Source organism: Panthera pardus, unplaced genomic scaffold (assembly GCF_024362965.1).
Source record: "Panthera pardus isolate Hobbes unplaced genomic scaffold, ASM2436296v1 HiC_scaffold_1, whole genome shotgun sequence".
Taxonomy (NCBI): Eukaryota; Metazoa; Chordata; class Mammalia; order Carnivora; family Felidae; genus Panthera; species Panthera pardus.
This window is the reverse complement of record NW_026526654.1, coordinates 18,207,699-18,228,112: the sequence shown is the minus strand read 5'-3', so window position 1 is coordinate 18,228,112 and position 20,414 is coordinate 18,207,699. Positions and strand designations below refer to the sequence as shown.

The window sequence follows — 20,414 nt, the reverse complement described above, 5'->3', positions numbered from 1 at the left end:
CAAAAAGAATGTTGTTTAGAAATCTCGGAAGCCAAAGGTTAGCAATGATGATAGGAGCGGCCCGCTTCGGCCTCCTACGTTGTCACTGCCGAAGAGGCCGACTCAATGGCCAAGAACCCACTTCCTGTTGACAGAGGCTCGGGTCTAATCCACCCTGTTCCTCCCAGTCTGGGCCGCGATCAAAGGGGTACACAAACCCTACACCACAGAATCAAAAAACTGTCCTTCAAAAATGTATATCGGGGCAAATCGCCGATATCCTACGACTCCAGGGGGTTTAGCGTTCGAGAGTCGGCTCCCTTTCCTCGGGGCAGCTGGGACTCCTGCAGCAGCGGACCGAAAACTTTCGTCCACAACTTGAAGTTAGGAAGGGTTTCCGCTACTCCGGCCGGCGGCTCATTTCCTTCCCTGTCCCTCGGAGAGGGTTTCTCCCGGGACTCACAGACCCTTCCCTCGGAGCGCAGCCCTCTCCTAAAAAAAAAATCCCCAGTGCAGGTCTCTTTAAGACCCCAAGTCTAAGAGCCGAAATCTCCAGCACCGGAGCCAGACTCCTCCTCCTTCTCTGCGGCCCGGGCAACACTCCGGCCCAGGTCCTGAGAGCGGCGCCGTTGGGTTACGTAGCGGCACGTGATTGGCCGCCTGCCCCTGGCGGGCCGGGATTGGCCGGCGCCCGGCCCCGCCCCTCGCCCCCGCCCAGGCCCGCGGCCGCCCGGGTGTCCTCGCGCCGCTCGTCCACGCGCAGCCTGGCAGTTTGCCTCTTCCTCGTCCTGCAGCCTGCGTCCATGGCCACCGCAGCGGCCGAGGAGCCCTTCCCCTTCCACGGCCTCCTGCCCAAGAAAGAGACCGGGGCCGCCTCCTTCCTCTGTCGCTACCCAGAGTATGACGGGCGGGGGGTGCTCATCGCCGTCCTGGACACGGGGGTGGACCCCGGGGCTCCTGGCATGCAGGTGCGGCAGCCGCGGAGGGCGCGGGGGCGCGGGCGGCCGGCTGGCCGGCGGGCTGGCGGGGGACGTGGAGGGGACGCAGCCTCGCAGCGCGGCAGGCCGAAGCCCGCTCGGCGGCCGAGCGGGAGCCGGCACCGGGAGGAGGCATGGGGGCTCGGGCTGGGCCGTCAGCCCGGCCCAGACAAAAGCGGCGTGCCAGGCGCGGCCGGCCGGGGTGCCTAGGTCCGCCTTTCGCCCAGGAAGCCCCTTCCTGCCCAGGTGCTGCCAGGCCCGGGCCCCGGGGCCGCTTCCTGCCGCGCTGCCTTCCTCCGCAGGTCCGTAGCGTCTCGGGCACCGGCCCGTGCCTACTGTTTTTTGACGGGGATTTTACAATTTTTATTAGTTGTCGGGGGTGGGGGCGGGGAGGAAACAGAACAGTGGCGAACGACCTATCAGACCCTTTTTATTGCTGTCTTTCGGGGGATTTGGTTCTGGGGAGAATTGTTGGTCTTTAGCACCAAAGCCGGGTTTCGAGAAGATAACTCGGTCAACTTCCTCTGGTAGTTTCCTCTGGTAGTTTTATGTGTTCTATTTTTAAACCATCTTCTGCACTGTACTTGTTTAGGGTCATTGAAGCGCATGGCTTCGTCTTTGTTTTACATAAGAACCCAATTTAGTTTGTTTTTGGCCAACTCTTCAGGCTCTATTAAATTAGGCTTCTTTAATTTTTTTTTTATCTCCAAATATAAAACAACATGCTTTAATTACGATTTTAAAAAATTGCTTAATTTTGCCAGATGCACCTTTGAAATCTTTAAAGTACTGTGCCAAAAGGTAATTTTTTTAAAAATGTGTCTCTTGATTAAAAGTATTCCGTCTAAAGTCTTTGAAGTTTGGCTTCTGTAGATTTCACCTTAGCATTTAATGAAATACAGTCATAAACAAAATATCACTGTTGAAGATCCATCTTTTAAAAATCTAATCTGGATGTAATCCTCTCCCTCTGATCAACCCTTCATCTGTGTATCTTACTCTCCTTTCTTCACTATACTCTGAAGTTTAGTAATTCTCTCCCTCCCCCAAGTCCCCTCTGGCCTCTGGATCCTTTATTGTACTTTGCAATAATCGAGGTAGCATTTTGGAGGTTAAGATGTCCTGCTGGGGAGGGGGCGGGAAGGGGAACCAGTCTGACTGTACAGGATCCCTTTAGGAATCTTGCTTTCTCCTGTTAAGTCTTCAGCAGCACTCTGGAGTACAACACACCTTGGGCTTTTGGGACCAGGAAGCTTTGGTGAATCAGAATAGGGAGTCATACTGTTCCCTCCTGGTAGCTCTAGTGATACAGTTGTTGCATTAATAACTCTGAAGCTTTGCAACAGTGACAGCTATCACCTCATTGAGGCTTGATTGCAGAGTGGTCATGGTTTCCATTCTGTCCTAGTGTATGTTTACTTTTTATAGGGATAAGTGGGAGGAGAACAGCTGGGGTAAGTGGTTCACTGGTTCTTTTGTCAGGATAATAAAAGGATCAGGAGAGTTTGGAGGAGTACTGTCTCAGTAAAAATGCTTTTGTAGAATTTCCCAGTCTGCTTATCACTTTGTTCCGTTACTCTCTGTAAAGTAACAGCAGTTCTCAACACAGTGTTGCTGTGGACATTGATTGAGAAGATTAATTACATGTGACTTTTTCAAATGCTCAAGCAGAGTATTAAGCAAACACTGATTTTTTTTTTTTTTAAAGCAAGTTTATTTAGAAGTTGAGGTTAGGATTTAAATCACCCACTGTGTGAAGTATAAATACACACTAGATATTGGCATGTAATAACAAATGTTCAAGCAGTAAAATATTGAAATAAAATGAAAACGTAACTCTTGTCTTCCAACAACTTTAACTCTGAGATACTGACATAAATATGACCAGTTAAAGAAATTCAGTACAGTGGCTTGCACATGAGTGAATTGTCAAGGTTTTTTTCCCCTGCTTTTGCCAATTTATTTTGTAGATCTGTGTATACATCATTAAGATAAGAAAGTGGATAGAAATAGGAAGGAAAGAAAAAAAGGAGTGGACATTTAGAATGCCAGGTGGGGTCTGCATGGAGGACCAGAGATACAAATAAACCCTTTGGAGATGGCAGTGGGGTGTCATTCTTCAGTGAGTGCTTTGGGCCCAGTGGTCTTTTGTGACAGCTGTCTGGGCTTGTGAAAAGCAGAGGGTGGTGGGCACCTGGATGCTTCAGTCGGTTAAGCGTCTGACTCTTGGTTTCGGCTCAGGTCACGATGTCACAGTTCGTGGGATCGAGCCCCTCATGGGACTCTGCGCTGACAATGCAGAGCCTGCTTGGGATTCTCTCTCCCTCTCTGCCCCTCCCCTGCGCATTCTCTCTCTCTCTCTCTCAAAATAAATAAACTTCAAAAAAAAAAAAAAAAGAGGGCAGACAGCATGAAAGGAGTAATAAGTGCATAAATGATTACATCTTTCCTCATCGAATATCCAGGCACCTGGCAGGTGCCCAAGGGTGAGTTAAAAGCCTTCCTCCTGCAGGCGTCACCAGGATTGATCAGGGGCCAGTGAGAGCTGGCTTTGAGGCCGAGATGGGACTTGCACTGACCTGGAAAGAATACACAGTGGCCAGTTGGTCTCCTGCCACCAGTCTTCTCTTGGCTCCACCCTTTACAATGCCAGATTATTTTCCTTAGAAAAAATAAGAAACTGCTTCTGTAACACCCTTGTGTAATACAAAACAAAGCACTTAATTTTGGCATTCTAGTTGCCTTTGCCTAAAAATTCCGGAATTTGAATATTGTGTGGCGCTTCTCCGTGCAGCTTGACCTCCTCGTGGTGCTTTGCTTCTCACTGTTTGCCCTATGCTTCCATCCAGAACATTCCACCCTTTCCACTCACCCCCGTGTTTCAGGCCTTTCCTCAACACATGAGTTAATCTGCCCGCAAGCCTTCCACCCTCACCTGTAACTTGCGTAATCCTTTAAGACCCACCTGGGTCTTGACCCTATTAGCTTTTGGGACCTCTACTGGCTGAATTAAGACCCCAGCATATATCTACACGTGTGTGCCCAGCATTGTGTTTGACCCGAGGCTTCAGGATGAATAAGGCCCATCCTTACCAACAGTTATTTGGGTGCTTTTTTTCTTTTTGCTTTCCTAGCAATGTGTTCATATCCCCCCTCCCCGCCCCCCCGTAGCGCTTAAAATGTTTCATTTTAGTATTTCTGTTTACGTAACCTTTTTTCCGGCATAAGTTAAAATTCTTTGACAGCATATGTCCAAATGCATTTTGTAGGAGACGTGCCTATCACATTATTTTTGTTGAATGAGGAAAAAAAAAAATGTGTTCACAGCGTGCATAATTTCCTCATGGAGAAAAAAATGGCTTGGGGAAGGTTACAAGTAGTCCTATAAAAATCTTTGTTTTTACATTTCCTGAAGTAATAAAGTAAATCATAGATACATAATTGGTTACAAATGTTGGATGCTATGCAGTTGGTTTTTAATTTTTATTACCTTTCTCTCGGTTAGTCTTCCCTAATTCCCCCAAGCTGGGTTTTATATGCTTACATGCTTTCATACACACTGTCCTTACCTTTTTTATTTATTGTCCTGTGTTGCAGTTATCTCTTTACTAATCTGTTTTCCAACTGGATTGTAAGCTTTCTGAAAGCGGAGCCTGTCCGATTCATTCATCATTACGTCCTCAGAATAAGTCATTTGATAGTACTTGCTTATGAAATATCTTCCCTTGCTTAAAAGAGTATTTTCAAGTAAATGCTTCTACATTCACCTTGTTTTGCTCAGGATGATTTGCAACTCCCCTTTCCCGCTTTCTTCTGATCCTCGTGTTTAATGACGGGAGCTCCCAGCCCTCACCAGCTTCCTCACCAGCTTCCTCACCATAATCAATTCAGTGGAGACACAAAGTGATTTCGAGTCTTGATGTGGGGGAAACCTTTAGACAATTTCTGTTTTGTTTGTCCAGCATAGCCCCCTAGGCCTTTCTCAGTCCCCCACCCCAGTGCACACGGCGTACTACCCTAGCTCTGCTCATAACATCCTCCTCCTCCCCCTGCAAAGATGAGGGAATTCATTCTGATGGTAGCAGTTCACTGTCCTACTTCTCCCAAAGCTCCATTGCAAAATCCTCAGCCGGTTTGCCTTTTTTAACACCTCTCCTCCCTAACCCCAAATTCCCTCTTGTGTCTTATTGTCTCCAGTGGCGTGGTTTCCTTTACCTAATGGAGAAAGAAGTACAGGGATAGAAAAGTGCATATGTAAGAAGTTGTAATGAAAGAGACAGACTAATAAGTAAAGCTGGTGGCAATAGTAGATGGTAAATAAGTCACCAAATCCCATTAGGTTTTCTTCCTTTGTTCACACACTGATAATGAGGTTTCTAGTGAGAGGGATCTGTTGTCTGGCTTGTTAGTGGTCTCTTGTGATTCTTGATCTCAAGTCACTGAAGTTGTTTGCTCATTGAGAAGATAAAGATAGGTGATTGTGTTCCTAGTGCTATGGCTTAGCTTTCAAGTTACAGACTTATTTGGAATGCATTTTGAAATCGATTATTTTCTTACGTGATTTAGCTAGTTTTAATTTTATAAGGGAGTATTTCCATTTTGTATTGTGGTTGATTTTCTTATATTTTCCTTCATTTATTTTATTTCCAAAGATGCTTAGCCAATCCCTTCAAAGCCAGTAGCGGATTTAATCAGTTAATTTTATCATGATCTTATCAGAATTTGGTTTGACTTCCAAAGTCGTTTTTTTAAACTGATTTTGAGCCTCCTGAGTATATTATTTTGTTACTAGTATAGACAATTTCCAAGAAATAAGTATCCAGCTTAAAGTTTCCGTTAAAAAATTTAAAAAAAGGCAGCTGTATCTGGGAGGCCTTTATGGCCCCAGGTGGTTCTATAGCAATGTTGTTGGAAGAAGATTTGGGGCCCGCCAAGAACCTCTTTGCTTCTGCCTCATAAAGAAAAACTTGTGCCTTTGTTTCCTCTACAGTGGTAACTTTCCCTCTCCTCCCTTGGTAACCCTTACCTACAGGGCTTTGAGGACACTACAGTGGGAAAAGTGCCTGGAAAGACACACAGAGGGACACTTAGCTTGATCTTAAAGAGTGTGAATGTGAATTCTCTGGGTGGAAAGGAGTTGGAAGACCTTGTGCTTCTCTGATGCTCTTGGCATTTTTTTTGCGTTCCCTTTTTTCTCCGCCCCCCCCCCCCCCCCCTTGAGGATAGGTAGGGGGTTGTCTTTTTTTTTTTTTAATTTTTTTTTTTTAACATTTATTTATTTTTGAGACAGAGAGAGACAGAGCATGAGCAGGGGAGGGTCAGAGAGAGAGGGAGACACAGAATCCAAAACAGGCTCCAGGCTCTGAGCTGTCAGCCCAGAGCCCGATGCGGGGGCTCGAACTCATGGACCGCGAGATCATGACCTGAGCCGAAGTCCGACACCCAATCAACTGAGCCACCCAGGCGCCCTGGGGGATTGTCTTTTTTCAGTCGTCTTTGTGTCTCCATGCCTGACGATTCCCTGCTGGTAACTCAGTACCTCTATCTTGAATGCTACAGATTCCCTTTGCAAAGCAAGCCAAGAAGTGATTTTTCCAACGAAAGCAGTGTGGAAATATAGGACTGCTGTTACCTGTAGTAGTCTGCATGGCCCCAAAGAAAATTTGTGAACTGGCCAAGAAACCAGGCCTTAGAAAAATCAGTCTTAATGCTGAGCAGTTTGTGTCAGATCGTTCAGTAATTAAATCTGTATTGAGCACCAACCAGGCACTGCTAGGTTTGGGAGAATTTGGTGAATAAAATAGACCTAGTCCTTGCCCTTAGGGAACTTACTTTCTAATAGTGGAAATAGGTGAGGAATCAGCTAACTGTAGAATTACAAATTCTGTGAAGGAAACAAGGCCCAGTGAGGAGGAGTAAGGCTCAGGTTTAGGGTGGTGACTGCCCACAGAAGAGGTCATCACGGAGGCCTTCTGAAGAGGTGACATTTTAGTAGAAGGCCGAAAGATGAGATGGGGATTTCTATGGAACAGCTGAAGGGACAGACAGAGGATCCCAAGCGGAAGGACTGTGTGCACAGAGTCGTGGGGCAGGGAAAGGTTGGCACATGGCAGGAACCTAGAGGAGGCCAGTGTGGTTACAATGGTCCAGGGCCGCGGTGGAACGGGTCGCTCAGAGGCTTTTGTGCTGAGTGCGGGAGCTCCATGGCGGGGGGCCGCATGGGAGCTGGCGGCTGCCATCGCACAGCTTGTCCTCTTGCTTCTGGTGCGGGCCACGAACGCACCCGGGAGACCTGCACAGAGCATCAGTGTCACGAAGGCAAGGGTGGTGGTGGGGAGAGGGTTGGGATAGCGGTGGCGAAAATCCAGAGAAGATGGACTCGAACTGTATTTTAGAGGTGGAATGAAGATGACTTCCTGACAGATTTGATGTGGGCAGCAAACCAGAGAAAGGAATCCGAGAAGGACATTGAACTCTGTGGTTTGAGCAACTGGGTACGTGCCGATTCCTGAGATGGCAGAGCCTGGAGGGAAGGAAGTTCGATTGTTAAGTTTGAACTTTGAACTTAACGAAGTTTGAGTGCCGGTGGGCATCCTGTAATGAAATGTCATTACATGTTTTCCCCTGAAGGTTTGTGCTCGTCGGGCCCAGAGCTTACCTTCTTCAGATCTTTTCTCAGAAGTTACCTTCTCAGTGAGATCTTTCTTAACCAACCTAGTTACTGAAAACCCCACGCTACCTCCTCCTTCTCCTTAATTTTTCTCCATAATAATTATCACCATCTGGTGTTAGGTATCTGACATGTTAATTGAGTAGAACAGAAGATCTGTGAGACCAGGGACTTCGAGGTATTGATCATTACTGTGTGTGTGTCCCCAACACCTAAACGAGTGGCCTGTGGTAAATGCTTAGTAAGTATTTATTAACTGTGTAAAATCACTTGAAGGATTCTTTGTTTTTCATGAGTAATTTTTTTGTAAGTATATCTCCAGCTTTTGGCTTAAAACAACTCAATTTTCTTTTTTAAATGAATGCAGATTTTATAGGGTATTTTATGTATGTGTGCATGTGTGCACACATATATGGGGGTTGGCATTGCTTTTTATAATGATTAAGAAATTAAATCTATAATTCATATTTCAGTTATCCCTTCATTTTCAGGTCACAACTGATGGAAAACCAAAAATCATCGATATCATTGATACAACAGGAAGTGGTGATGTGAATACTGCTACAGTAGTAGAGACCAAAGATGGTGAGATTGTTGGTCTTTCAGGAAGAGTGCTCAAGGTTAGAGCTTTAATCTTTTAATCGAATTTTTCTTTCCTTTTTTTTGTACTGTTGCCTCAAAGCATTTAGTGTTTTTAGCTTATGGTTACTGGTAGGTTACTAGTTACCTGTTGCTGTTTAACAGATTACCCCCAAAACTTCATGGTTTAAAACAACAAACATTTATCATCTCACAATTTCTGCGTGTCAGTAATCTGGGTTTGACTTAGCTCGGTGCCTCTTGTTTAAGATCTCTCCTGAGCTTGGCCAGGGCTGCAGTTTCATCTGAAGGCTCAGCCTGAGTGGGGAAGGGGAATCTGTTGCAAGCTCACTCGAGTGGTTATTGGCAGGCTTAGGGTCCTCTCCACGGGGCTGCTATACGCCATGTAGCTGTCTTCCCCGTGGGTGAGTAGTCCAGGAGAGTACCCAAGATGGAGGCCGTGGTCTTTTTACATATTAATCTTGGGATTCACATTCCATTGCTTCTGCCATTTTGTTTTCATTGGAAATGAGCCATGAAACCCAGCACACACTTAAAGGGGAAGGGAATTTTACAAGAGCATGAGGACCAGGGGTCATCTTAGAAGAAGTCATTTGTTTTGTTGTGTGACAGTGGGCTTAGAATTAGGATATATTTTTCATTGTGGTTGCCAAATTCCAAAAATTTTTAAATTTTGGATAGAAAGATGGGAAAAGTGACCAGGTTATAGTTTTGCCTTGTTTCCTGTTCCTTCTGAGAACTTGAACAGGAAATATTTAGAATTTAATCATTGTGGACTTAAGTAACTGGCTTTGTGTTAACTCCTTGTGCTTGGTAGAAAGGTGAGCTAACATGAAAAATGATTAGATTGCTAACATAAAGCAATTCATGAGATGTTAGCTAATGAGCTTATAGATGTCAAGAATTTGTGGTTTGGTATTTTAAACCAATAAGCAGAATTAGTTTGGAAAATGAATTTGTGCTTATTTGTATGTTTAAAGAGCTGTATTTAACTCTGGCCATCTTTTACCGTCTCTCTGAATTATGTTTAGGCATCCTCTTCTGGATAAGGTTGTTGTGCTATGTAGTGAGTTAACACAAATTCAGCTGCTTAAAGCTACATACATTCCTGCATTTATTATTTTACTGTTTCCACGGGTCAGCACTGCTTTCTGTGGTTCTCTGGTCAGTGTCTCACAAGACTATACTCAGGTATTGGTTGGAACTGTGGTTTCATCTGAGGCTCAGGATCCTCTTCCAACTTCATTCTTCTTGTTGGAAGAATATATTTTTCTTGTAGCTTTTGAGCTCACCACAGTTTGCTTCTTCCAGGCCAGCAGGAGAATCTCTCTGACCATTGGAATGGCCCCTGTCTGTTTTAAGGAGCCTACCTGATTAGGTAGGCTCACCAGGGCAGTCTCCTTTTTTATTAAATCAGTCACCTAATTACAGACCTTAATTGTATCTGCACAATGCCTTCACCTTTGCTATATTACTTACCATAATACAGTCACAGGAGTGCTAGTCACAGGCCCTGCCTTTACCAAGGAGAGAGGGCTATACAAGGGCATGGGTCTTCTTGAGAATCTGCTACCATAGGCACACAGCAGGCATTAACATCCACGACTGAATTGTTTGTATGACCCCAAAAGTCATATGTTGAAGCCCTGACACCCAATTTGATAGTATTTGGAGATGGTGTTAGGGGTAGGTGAGCTCATGGGAGCGAGCCCCTCATGACAGGATTAGTCCGTTTTCTCTCTCTCTCTCTCTCTCTCCCTCTCCCTCTCTCTCCCCCTCCCTCCCTCCCTCCCTCCCTCCCTCCCTCTCCCCCTCTCCCCCCTCCCTCCCTCCCTCTCCCCCCTCCCTCCCTCTCCCCCTCTACCATGTGAGAATACAGTGAGAAGGCTGTGCCTGCAAGTTAGGAAGAGTCTCCCCAGAACCTGACCATGCTGGCACTCTAATCCCATGCCCCCAGCCTTCAGAACTGAGAAAATAAATTTCTGGTGTTTGAGCTACCCAGTATTCTGTGGTATTTTCTTACGGTGCCTGAAGTAAGACACCATCTGCCGAAAGAAAAGAAAGAGAGAGGAGAGAGAGAGAGAGAGAGAGAGAGAGAAAGAAAGAAAGAAAGAAAGAAAGAAAGAAAGAAAGAAAGAAAGAAAGAAAGAAAGAAAAAGGAAGGAAGGAAGGAAGGAAGATTGTAAACTAGAGGGAAAGGAATTTCTGCACATCTGCATTATTCTGAGGTTTTGCCTGCCTTCCCCAAGTCTGTGTTGTTATTTAGACTATATTTCAGAGAAGACACATTGGGATTCCTGTGAGTTACATTCTTTGGGAAATTAGGGAATGCTTCTAGTAGGTTCCAAAGATTTAGAATCCTGTAAAGTTTTGTCCTCAATTGTTGTTTTATAAGTTTATTTTATGAGAGAGAGAGAGAGAGAGAGTGTGAGTGCGTGAGCCAGGGAGGGGCAGAGAGAGAGAATCCCAAGCAGGCTCCGCACATTGTGGAGCCCGACATGGGGCTCGAACCCGTGAACTGTGAGATCATGACCTGAGCTGAATTCAAGAGTCAGATGCTTAACCGACTGAGCCACCCAGGCACCCACTCAGTTGTTTATTTTAAATAACTGTAATAGCCCATGCTTTCACATGGACTGATAATACCACTCGTGCTCAAAGGCAGAAGTGGATGTACCATGTATATATGGTAGGAAATAAGATCAGAAAATCGACAGATTACTACTTAAATCTTTTCTCAACCTGATGACCTACTTCTTTAGCTCTACTGTTAAGTATTCTCTGCCCATCAATATAGCGGGAGGTTTTAACTTAATTTTTTTTGTATTCAATGCATCTTCAGAATTTAAAAGGACAGATGCTTGTCCACAGCTTCTAACAGGAGAAGCCGAGTGCGGTGCCCTGCGTCTCCCCTTTCACCACTGATTCCCACTCTCCGAGAGGGAAGTCTTTGATGTTACATTTTCTTCAGGGTTTTAAGTAACATACTCTTCTTAATTCTTGAATTTTTATCTGTGGAATTAGCAGTGTGGAAGAAGAGAGTTCACCTTCCAGGTCGTTCATTTCTGAGAAGTTTCCTGGTATTGTCTCTGGGGTTCTTCCTTCCACTGTTTTTGCTGTTCTTTTATCTGGAATCCTGTTAATTGGACATTGGACCTCTTGAGTTGATCTTCCAATTTTCTTATGTTTTTCCACCCTTATTGCTTGTGTTTGTTTTTTTCCTTCCTGAGAGATTTCTGAGATTTCTCAGTATTCTTTGCTAACTCTCAAATTGAATATTGTTAATTTTTGCCTATTATTTTTAAATGTAAGTCTGTTCATGTCCACTCAGAGCATATCTTCGTGTCATGTATACAACATTTTATGTGGGAATATTGTCTAAATTTTTTTTTTCTAGTTTCTTCATCCTCTCTTTACTCACCTTCCTCTTCCTCCCATTCTCCTTTCCCCTTTCTCTTCCTTTTTCTTCGCCCCTCCTGTTCCCTCCTCCCTCTTCCCTTTCTCTTCCTCCTCTTCTCCTGCTCCCTCTACCTCTCCCCCTTCCTTGTGCTCTACTTTCTACCTGAGAGCTTTCCCCCAGCTGTCTAGCTACCCTGGCTGTCTCTTGGTTAACAAGGCACCTAAAGGGGACAGAGGTGCTCTCTGCCTTTGCAGGGCCTTGGGGTGTGGGTCTCAGTGATGCTATTGTGACAGACTCCAAAGTGACAGTATATGGCATACTTTTTCCCATTGAGATATGCTCATTTACCTCCAAGAGGACTTGGCCAGTTCGGCCTGGGGTTTGGGGGAGAGGGAGAGAAGCCTCTCAGGGGCTCATGCCTGGAAAGGTGCCTGGAGAGATCTCTTGCAGACTCTTAAGTATGTCTCACCTCTCCGCTCTGCTGTGTGAATCCCTCAAGAAAGCTGACATTTCCACGTCTCTGGTTCAACGTCCAGTTGACTGGCTGGTCAGGTTTGGGCAGCCCATGGGATGTGCAGCAGGTGTCTGATTGTTCCTCATACAGGCTTTCCACCAGTCTTCTTGGTGTTAGCTCTTTATCTGAACACAGAACATACCCACATACATGTTCAGCTTATTTTCTTTCAAGGAAGTGCAGGTGTTCAGATACTTTGCAGTGGGCATCAGAAAGAATAGTGTTGCTAGTCACTGGTATTCTGGCTAGCTCAGATCTCTCAGAGCTCTTTAGCACACAGTTCTTAGCAACGTAGCGAAGTATTCAGGTTTCTTTGACTTGACCATGCCTTAAGATGAATTAAATAGCTGTATTTCAGCTTCTTCGAAATCGTCCATAAACTGTTGACAGTTAATGTCTTGCTTTCCCTGTTTGAGATGAACTACTGGTTAAGTGCTTTGAACATTCCAATAATCTCTTTCTCTAAGGAGGCCATTCCTAGGCCTTCTTGAGAAACTAGTGGTCAGTTACTTTGGAAAGTGACACTCCTATGAGCAAGTAGAAGCAAAAAAGTGAACAGGAGCTTAAAATCTTTTATGATGAAATGTACAGGCATAAAGGAAAGTGCATAAAACACATACGTACAGCTTGATGAACACTGAAGTGGATGCCGCTTTATCTACTACCCAGATGGGACAAAGAACATGACCGTACCTCAGAAGCTTCCTGCATTCTCCCAGATCACAACCTACTTGGGCTTTTGTGATGATCATATCTGTGCTTTGCTTTATAGTTTTACCACCTCTGTGTGGATACATGAAATACATTGTTGGTTTTGCCTGTTTGTGGACTTTATATGAATGACCTCATTTGTGTATCATTTTATATCAGTTGTTTGCAAGATTCTTGCCACTCAAGCCAGGATGTTGCATGTAGTAATGAGTTGTTTAATTTCATTGCTGTTCGAGATACTGAGGTTTGTATATACCAGTTCTGTCCACTCCACTGAGGATGAGCCGTTGTTTCCCGTTTGGGAGTCACTAACAGCTCTTCAGAGAACATTCATGTGTATGTATCTTTTGCACATGTGTGTAGATAACCTCCAGGATGCATACCTAGAATTGCTGAGTCTTAGAGATACAACTTAACCAGGTGATGTCAAACAGATTTTCCAAGTATTTGCACTAACCTGCATTTCTACTAGCAGTGTCCAAGACATTTGATAGCTGCACTGGTAACACTTGGTATTTTTAGGCTAAAATCTTTGCAAATATGTGGGGAATCTAGGTGTATCATGTTGTGGTTTTAATTCATATTCTCTAATTACTAGTAAGATTGAACTCCTTTTTATATATTGATTAGACATGAGGATTTCCTCTCTTGGAAAGTACGTGTTCGAGTCCATTTGCCCTCTCTCCCCCAGTGAGTTGTCTTGTTTCTTACTAATTTGCAGAATTTCGTTATGTATTCTGAGAACCTGTCCTGTGATGGACTGTGGGTCAGGTGTCTTCTCCCATTCTGTATGTCTGTGTTCACTTTCTGGGCGGTGCCCTTTGAGAGCTAGAAGTCGTTAAATTTAATGTATTTGGATATTAGTCTTTGCCTTTTTGATTAGGGTTTTTCATGTCTTAATGACCTTTGCATGTCCTTCCTGACCCCAAGATCAAGAAGGTATTCTCCTCTATTATTTTCTAAAAACTTTTGCCATGTTTCTTTTCCTATTCTAGATAATTCAGCTGGTATTGATTTTAGGCTGTATCTGTTTTTCCATCTGAAGACCAGTTGCCATAATCTCCCCACAAATTTTCAGTGTTGCCTTTTACTTTGCAACCTTCACAGTGGGGTGATATAGTTTCAAAGTCTCATTTCCAATTCTCTGTGTCCTTTGGATGTTTTTTTCCTCATTTTCCTTATTCTAACTTTAGTAGCCATTTGGAAGGGAGCACAGTGCTTTTTAAAATTTACCACATTTAACTTGAAGTCAGTCTTTAAATCATCAATATTTATTCTTGTGTGTGTGTGTGTGTGTGTGTGTGTGTGTGTGTATGTAAAAAAGTCCAGGCCTAGTGAATCACTTGGCCAAATGTGGCACCGTATTTAGATGCAGTGATAGCTGGCAGGTCCATGAGGCTGACAAGGCTGACATAAAGTTTGAAGTTAAAAAAAAAAAAAAAAAAATGGGACATTAACACTTATGATGACATTTGGCTTGTTAAGGAAATGTTCAATTCATTAGGCATCCCCTTAAAAGAGTCAGGGAAAAGAGGTGTAATTAGTAATCAAAGAGACTCTGTTTCTTTTATGAAAATGATCTTATTCCATTGCAGTGTTAACCTTAAAAATAAAACTGCCAGTTATTTACCAGCAAAAGTGGGTTTATTCCAGAATAGCAGAGAACTGCAATCCGGAATGAGCAGCCTTTGGCAAAATCGTAGACAAGTCCCCAGAACAAAGGAGAGGACTGCTATTTCATATAGAGGAAAGAGGGGAAGGCAGGAGGCCTGGTGGACACGAAGCGCCCCTTGCAGTAAACTGCCTCCTGCCTGGATGGGAAAGTCTGTGCACCCGCGAGGTCCCCCTCCATGAGTGGTAGTGCATGAGAGCACCCCCTGCTGGCCGCCTGACTCCATGCGAGCAGGTCTCTAGTTCTACAGTAGTTACCATGTAATAAAACCATTTTAAAGAAACCCACTTAAGTGGTCAAAATATAAAGCTTGGATTCTTAAAAGAGACCGAAAATAAGTTCATGTGTATAAAATACTCAAATAGGCAAAATGACATACTCCATAATTGCTTCATAGGATAAAGTTAGCTTTACTCAAATTTGGTTAACTCTAGATAGCAGAACTGTGATTATAACATTTATGATTTTTGTAGTTGAATTTTTAATAAATAACCAGTCTGCCTTTACTGTGAGGAAAATACATAGTAGTGATTTGAAAAGTATCTGGTTGTGTGGACACTGCAGATTTTGGTCTCATTTATGATTAAGTATAAATTATGTCTAGTGTATTATTTTTATTGCGTTACATATATTGTAAGTAATTGTGGTTAAATACGTGTTCGCACCTGTTGATCTTGCTGTTATTTCAGTCAGTCACTCCGTTTAATCCTTCGGCATTTCACGGCCTTTTATAATCTCCTTGTACGAGAAGTTGCCACTAGCCTAGGGTTACAAGACCTGTGTAGTGGGACACCTGTGATGAAATAGTGTTTGAATTTGCCAGCCAGGGATTACTTACTTTTTTGTTGTTGCAACACTGTATTGTTGTGATGTCAAGGGCTGCTGCAGGAACATTAAGAGTTAAGAATTCCTGTTCTCTAAAAGAGATCGGTAAATTGTGAATGAAAAGCACCAGTTTATATGCCATCATATACTCCAGACATCCATTCGATTCAGAAATGTTTACTGACATATGCAGACTTTTAAAAAGTCGATCTTTGAAGTGCTGTGAATGGTGGGTTTTTCCCTCTATTCAGTCATGAGAAAATTTCATCCAAAAGTTTCTTTCCCGGGGACTAACTTGATGAGGGACCAGGGGTGAGCCAGTTACAGATAACTACCCGAGTGAGAACTCAGGAGTCAGCCAACTCTGAGTGGTTGATAGTTCAACCTCATGTTTTATACACATTTGAAAGCTGTTTTTGATGACCGGGGGTCCTGTGATTACAAAGAGAGTGAACATTCCACATTTTCTTGATTGACATTTGAAGTTGGTTGATGTTCAGTGTACTTGTGCAAATCATAAGGTGGAGATTATTTATTTTTTTCCTTTTACACACCGGGAAGTAGGAACCTGTGGGTCCACTCTGGTTAGTGGTAGAGTTTGGGTTCACAGCCAGGTTTATCTTTACACTGGATGTTTTGGTCTCCATGATAGAGCTAGATTCTGGCTTTCTTTTCAGCCTTCCTGTGGTTTGGGCAAGCAGTGTGATTTCTTTTTGTTTCTTTGCTTTTTCCATTTGCACACTGGGCATGCTATTTACATCATTCTGTTAATTAGAGGCTTTAAGTGTTATTTTTAAATACTTTGAGATATTTAGAAAGACTATTATGTTATATATAATTAATGTAATCTTATATAACTTTTTTCTTAAAGAGCTTGTTTTAAGTATCTAGGCATTATCCCTGTTGATTGTAGAGAATGCAGTTCTTAACAGAAAATCTAAGCATGGAGAGGGTCTGTTAACTGCTTCTCTTTGCCCCTAGTTGGGCAGTAAGTAGGTCTGAGAAGGGAGGGAGAGGTGAGGTTTCCTTGATGCTTGAGAACTAAAGATTGTAGCAGTTTAATGAGGTAGCTTATGTTGAAAGCACTTTATAGACCATGAAACATTGTAATTCAAAGGTATCTTGGGGCGCCTGGGTGGCTCAGTGGGTTAAGTGCCCAACTCTTGATTTCAGGTCAGGTCATGATCTCACAGTGGTGGGATTGAGCCCTGTGTGGAGTTCTGGGCTGAGCATGGAGCCTGCTTAGGATTCTCTCTCTCTTCCTCTGCCCCTCTTCCTTGCCCCTGCTTTCTCTCTAGAAAGAAAAAGAAAGATATCCTGAGTGAAACATCTTACTTATTAATGAGAAAAACTCGAGAGAGATATTAAGTGGCATCTTAGAATATGAGAAATATTGCTCTAATACACAACCTTGCTTATCCAAGTTGAGCCATTAGGATAGAAGTGAAATAACCTTTCTCCCCAGTAGTAAATCATTGGAATTGGGAAGCATTTAGTGAGTCAACAATTTGCTCTTTTTCTATAGATTCCTGTGAGCTGGATAAATCCCTCAGGCAAATATCATATTGGCATTAAAAATGGCTATGACTTCTATCCAAAGGCGCTCAAGGAAAGGATACAGGTAATGTCCAGTCTAGAATCAATGACTTCTTCCTCAAATTTTTTTCCTACTGAAGGAAAAAATTTTTCATAAGATCCTGTTAACTCTTAATTATTGTGGAGACCGGGAGCCTTTCAGACAATGACTGCTTAAAGGTTCTGGTCAGTGGAATGTTACCCATTTAAAGTCACCATTCTTAATCTTGGGTACATGGCTAAGTTTAGAGAATGTTGTGAATACATTGAAATTCAAGTTTTTGTATATTTGTGTTTTTCTGGGAGTTCGAATATAGCTTTCATTGGAGTTTTGAAGGACTTTTTTTTTTTTTTTTTTTTAATCTCCAAAAGGCTAAAGACTGTTTAAAGTTGATTTAAAGCCCTGGCCAACTTATTTATTCCTGGTCCTGTAGCTTCTATGATAATTTGTCCCATTTTTCTTAACCATTTAACTAGGCTTCTTGATCTCAGTTAGTCATCATTCAGTACTAAGAAAAGGGTTACTCAGACCAAAGCAGCTAAAGTGTGGAAAACACAAGTCTGTCATTAGAGAAATAAGAATTGCAAATTGAAGAAGGAGGAGTCTGCTTTAAAACGGAGCTACTGAGTAAATCTTTCTGTGATGATGGAAGTGTTCAGTATCTGTCCATCATGGCAGCCACTGGCCACAAGTAGCTGTTGAGAACTTGAAATGTGACTAGTAGGAAAATGTAATTTTATGTAATATTTTAAAATTTAAATCTAAGTAGCAACACATGGCTCCCATATTTGCCAGTACCACTTTAGTAGATTGCTATAATACTGGTAGCTGATACAGGTTCAGAGTTGCAACTGCAAAGGAAGATGTGATCCTTGAAAATGAGCCTGATGGGTAAGACCTATGGAACGTTTCATCTCATCATAGCATTATTTGCTTCTCCACGGGGTCCGTGAACCATAAGAACTACTCAGCATGTTGCATATATAACCTTTACTTATTTGATTCTCATCGTTCTGCAAAAAATAAGGTTACAAAAAATGCATATAACTTACTGGATACTAATTTATTTTAAAATTTCAGGCCGAAATACACATAACGGTATTATGCACTATCTTAAATTTAATCAGTTGTATCAATAAGATGCAAATTAACATGCAAATATAGAGTAAGTTAATATCGACCCCCTCCTTAGCTCAGTGGAGTTGATTGTTTTACTGGAAAGGATTTTTTTTTTTAAACTAGCAGACCTCCACTGGGTGGCACTATGGGTTAAAGACAGCAGAGATGAAGGTGAGACCAATTGCAGTAACAAAGAACACTGTCAAATCCAAGACAGGAAAAAAACAAGCCAGGAAGGGAGGAAGTCTAGGAAGCCTGCATGTCTCTCTTGCGGCCAGTCTTACTCTTGTGTTCCGCCTGCATGGCTTAAGGCAGTCCTCAGTTCCCTAAGGGCCAGTGTGTAGTATTTGCTTTTATTGTAAATGCCTGGGAATTCAGTTTTTTTACCTGACATGCTGTTATTAATCCTTGGATGGGCTGAGATTGGGACGTACGATGTTATCAAAATACATTTGGTTGTGCCTTGGTAAATGTGTTCTCTTAAAATCCACGTGTAGTGAATAGTTTTAGTAATTGACCCATTGCTTTATCAACTTGATGATAAATGATTTTTTTAGCCTCTGTGTGAAAATTGTGTACCATCACAACTGATAACAATTAGGTCCATATATAAATGACTGGCTAGGTTTACCTGGGTATTTGTCAGCCTCGTTGTAAGGTAACTTTTCTGTCTTGCAGAAAGAACGGAAGGAAAAAATCTGGGATCCTGTTCACAGGGTGGCCCTTGCAGAAGCCTGTAGAAAACAAGAAGAATTTGATGTTGCCAACAATTGCCCTTCTCAAGTTGGTGCCAGTGGCTTTTATTTACACGTTACCACAGAGCCATATTTCAGAGTTCTCAGAGAATCGGCAGACTTTTTTCACAAGTTTTAAATTGTTTAATTTTAGTAATTTTTCTTTTATTCTGAAATCAATTTACACATTTTTCACAACTTCTCATGAATTACCACAAAGTGAACACTCCCTCCCATACCTCTTCCTAATCATTGCTCCCTTCCTCCTCCAAAAGCAACCACCATTGCCTGTTTTAAATTTGCAGAATGGAATCATACAGTGTGTCCTTTTATACATCACTACTTTCAGTCAGTGTTATGTTTGCGACATTCATCCATGTGTGAGTGTGGAAGGAGTTTGTTCATTTCTCTTGCTTATGATGGATGCACCACAATTCATGCGTGCATTCTGCAGATCAATACTTTGTTTTCAGTTCTTGGCTCTTGTGGAAGATGCTGTTTTGAACATTCTCGCGCGCATGTCTTTGGTGGGTCGTAAAGGGGTAGTTTCAGTTCATATTCCCGCAAGAAGGATATGAGAGCTCCCATTATTTCACATCGTTAAATAGCTGTTACATTTCTTTTAATCAGTTAATCAAATGAAGATAATGTCTTGGTTTATAAGGAAAACAATACGTGCTAGTTGCAGAAACTTTTGGATAACACAGGTGTGTAAAGTAACAAGCAAGAGCCTCCAAAGTGCCACTCCCCAGGGATGGTACCAACAATCTGATGTTTATCCTTCTGAATCTTTCTTTTAATGCATACATGTACCTTTTCTTAATCAAAAGTGGAATGGTATTGGTGGTTGTCAGCCCTGGCTGCAGATTAGAATCACATGAAGAGCTTTGTGCCCTAGAGAGGAATTAAATCAAAGCCTTGGAGGAAGGCTGGCATTTTTTAAAGCTCCCTGGAGCTTTAATTAATGCACAGTTAGGGGCGAGGACTACTGGCCTCAATAGATCTACATACACATTTAACTTGCATTTACTTAATCTGCGTACAGCATCCCCTTTAATTGGGTAATTCACCCTCTTTAGCTGCATTATTTTCTGTTAGGTCACTGTTTGTCCTTCAGCCTCTTACTAGTCACATTAAATGTTGTATTTCAGGCAGTACGCATATCAAGTCAACTTTATAGAAGGAGGGATCTAGATTTAATTATCCATTTGATTTTGTTTACCAACAATGTCTGTATAATTGTTTTTTTTCCTTTAAGGAGGAGTAAATGTTGAATATATTGAATAACTAAAAATGAAGCATAACCAGATTTTTGGAACATATGGAAATTACATTTTAATTCAGTAAGACTGTTCAGGTGAATGTAGAGCAGTCTAATGTAGTACGTAGTTTAAACAAAAATAGTTGGCATGTAACAGTTCTCATGGTGATGGCTCAGAATGGTTAAATAGCTTATCTATACAAGGTCAGGAATATAGTATGTGTTTAGCATGTTCTAAAAGACAGAAGGTAATTTGTGGTTTCTCTTATTTATTTGGATTCTTAAACAGATTTCAATGGAAACAATCCTGATTAAAAAAAAATCTAAAGGTCAATAGATAACCTATTTTATAGCCATTTTAGAGTTAATTTTGGAA

At 42.4% G+C, this 20,414-nt stretch overlaps 1 protein-coding gene across 7 annotated transcripts in view; it reads left to right on the top strand.

Moving 5' to 3' along the window:
• The first annotated feature begins 700 nt into the window (after nucleotides 1-700).
• The window catches only part of TPP2 (tripeptidyl peptidase 2), a 67,794-nt gene continuing 48,080 nt past the window's right edge, over nucleotides 701-20,414 (top strand). For 4 of the 7 annotated variants that reach the window (XM_019443941.2, XM_019443939.2, XM_019443946.2 and 1 more), the window contains exons 1-4: nucleotides 702-947; nucleotides 8,118-8,246; nucleotides 16,874-16,969; nucleotides 18,722-18,826. In XM_019443941.2, the coding sequence (XP_019299486.1) occupies nucleotides 783-947; nucleotides 8,118-8,246; nucleotides 16,874-16,969; nucleotides 18,722-18,826 (495 nt within the window). In that variant the 5' untranslated portion in view covers nucleotides 702-782. Of the gene's footprint in view, nucleotides 948-8,117; nucleotides 8,247-16,873; nucleotides 16,970-18,721; nucleotides 18,827-20,414 lie in introns of all 7 variants that reach the window. The other 3 variants (XM_019443942.2, XM_019443943.2, XM_019443944.2) reach the window with 3 other exon arrangements.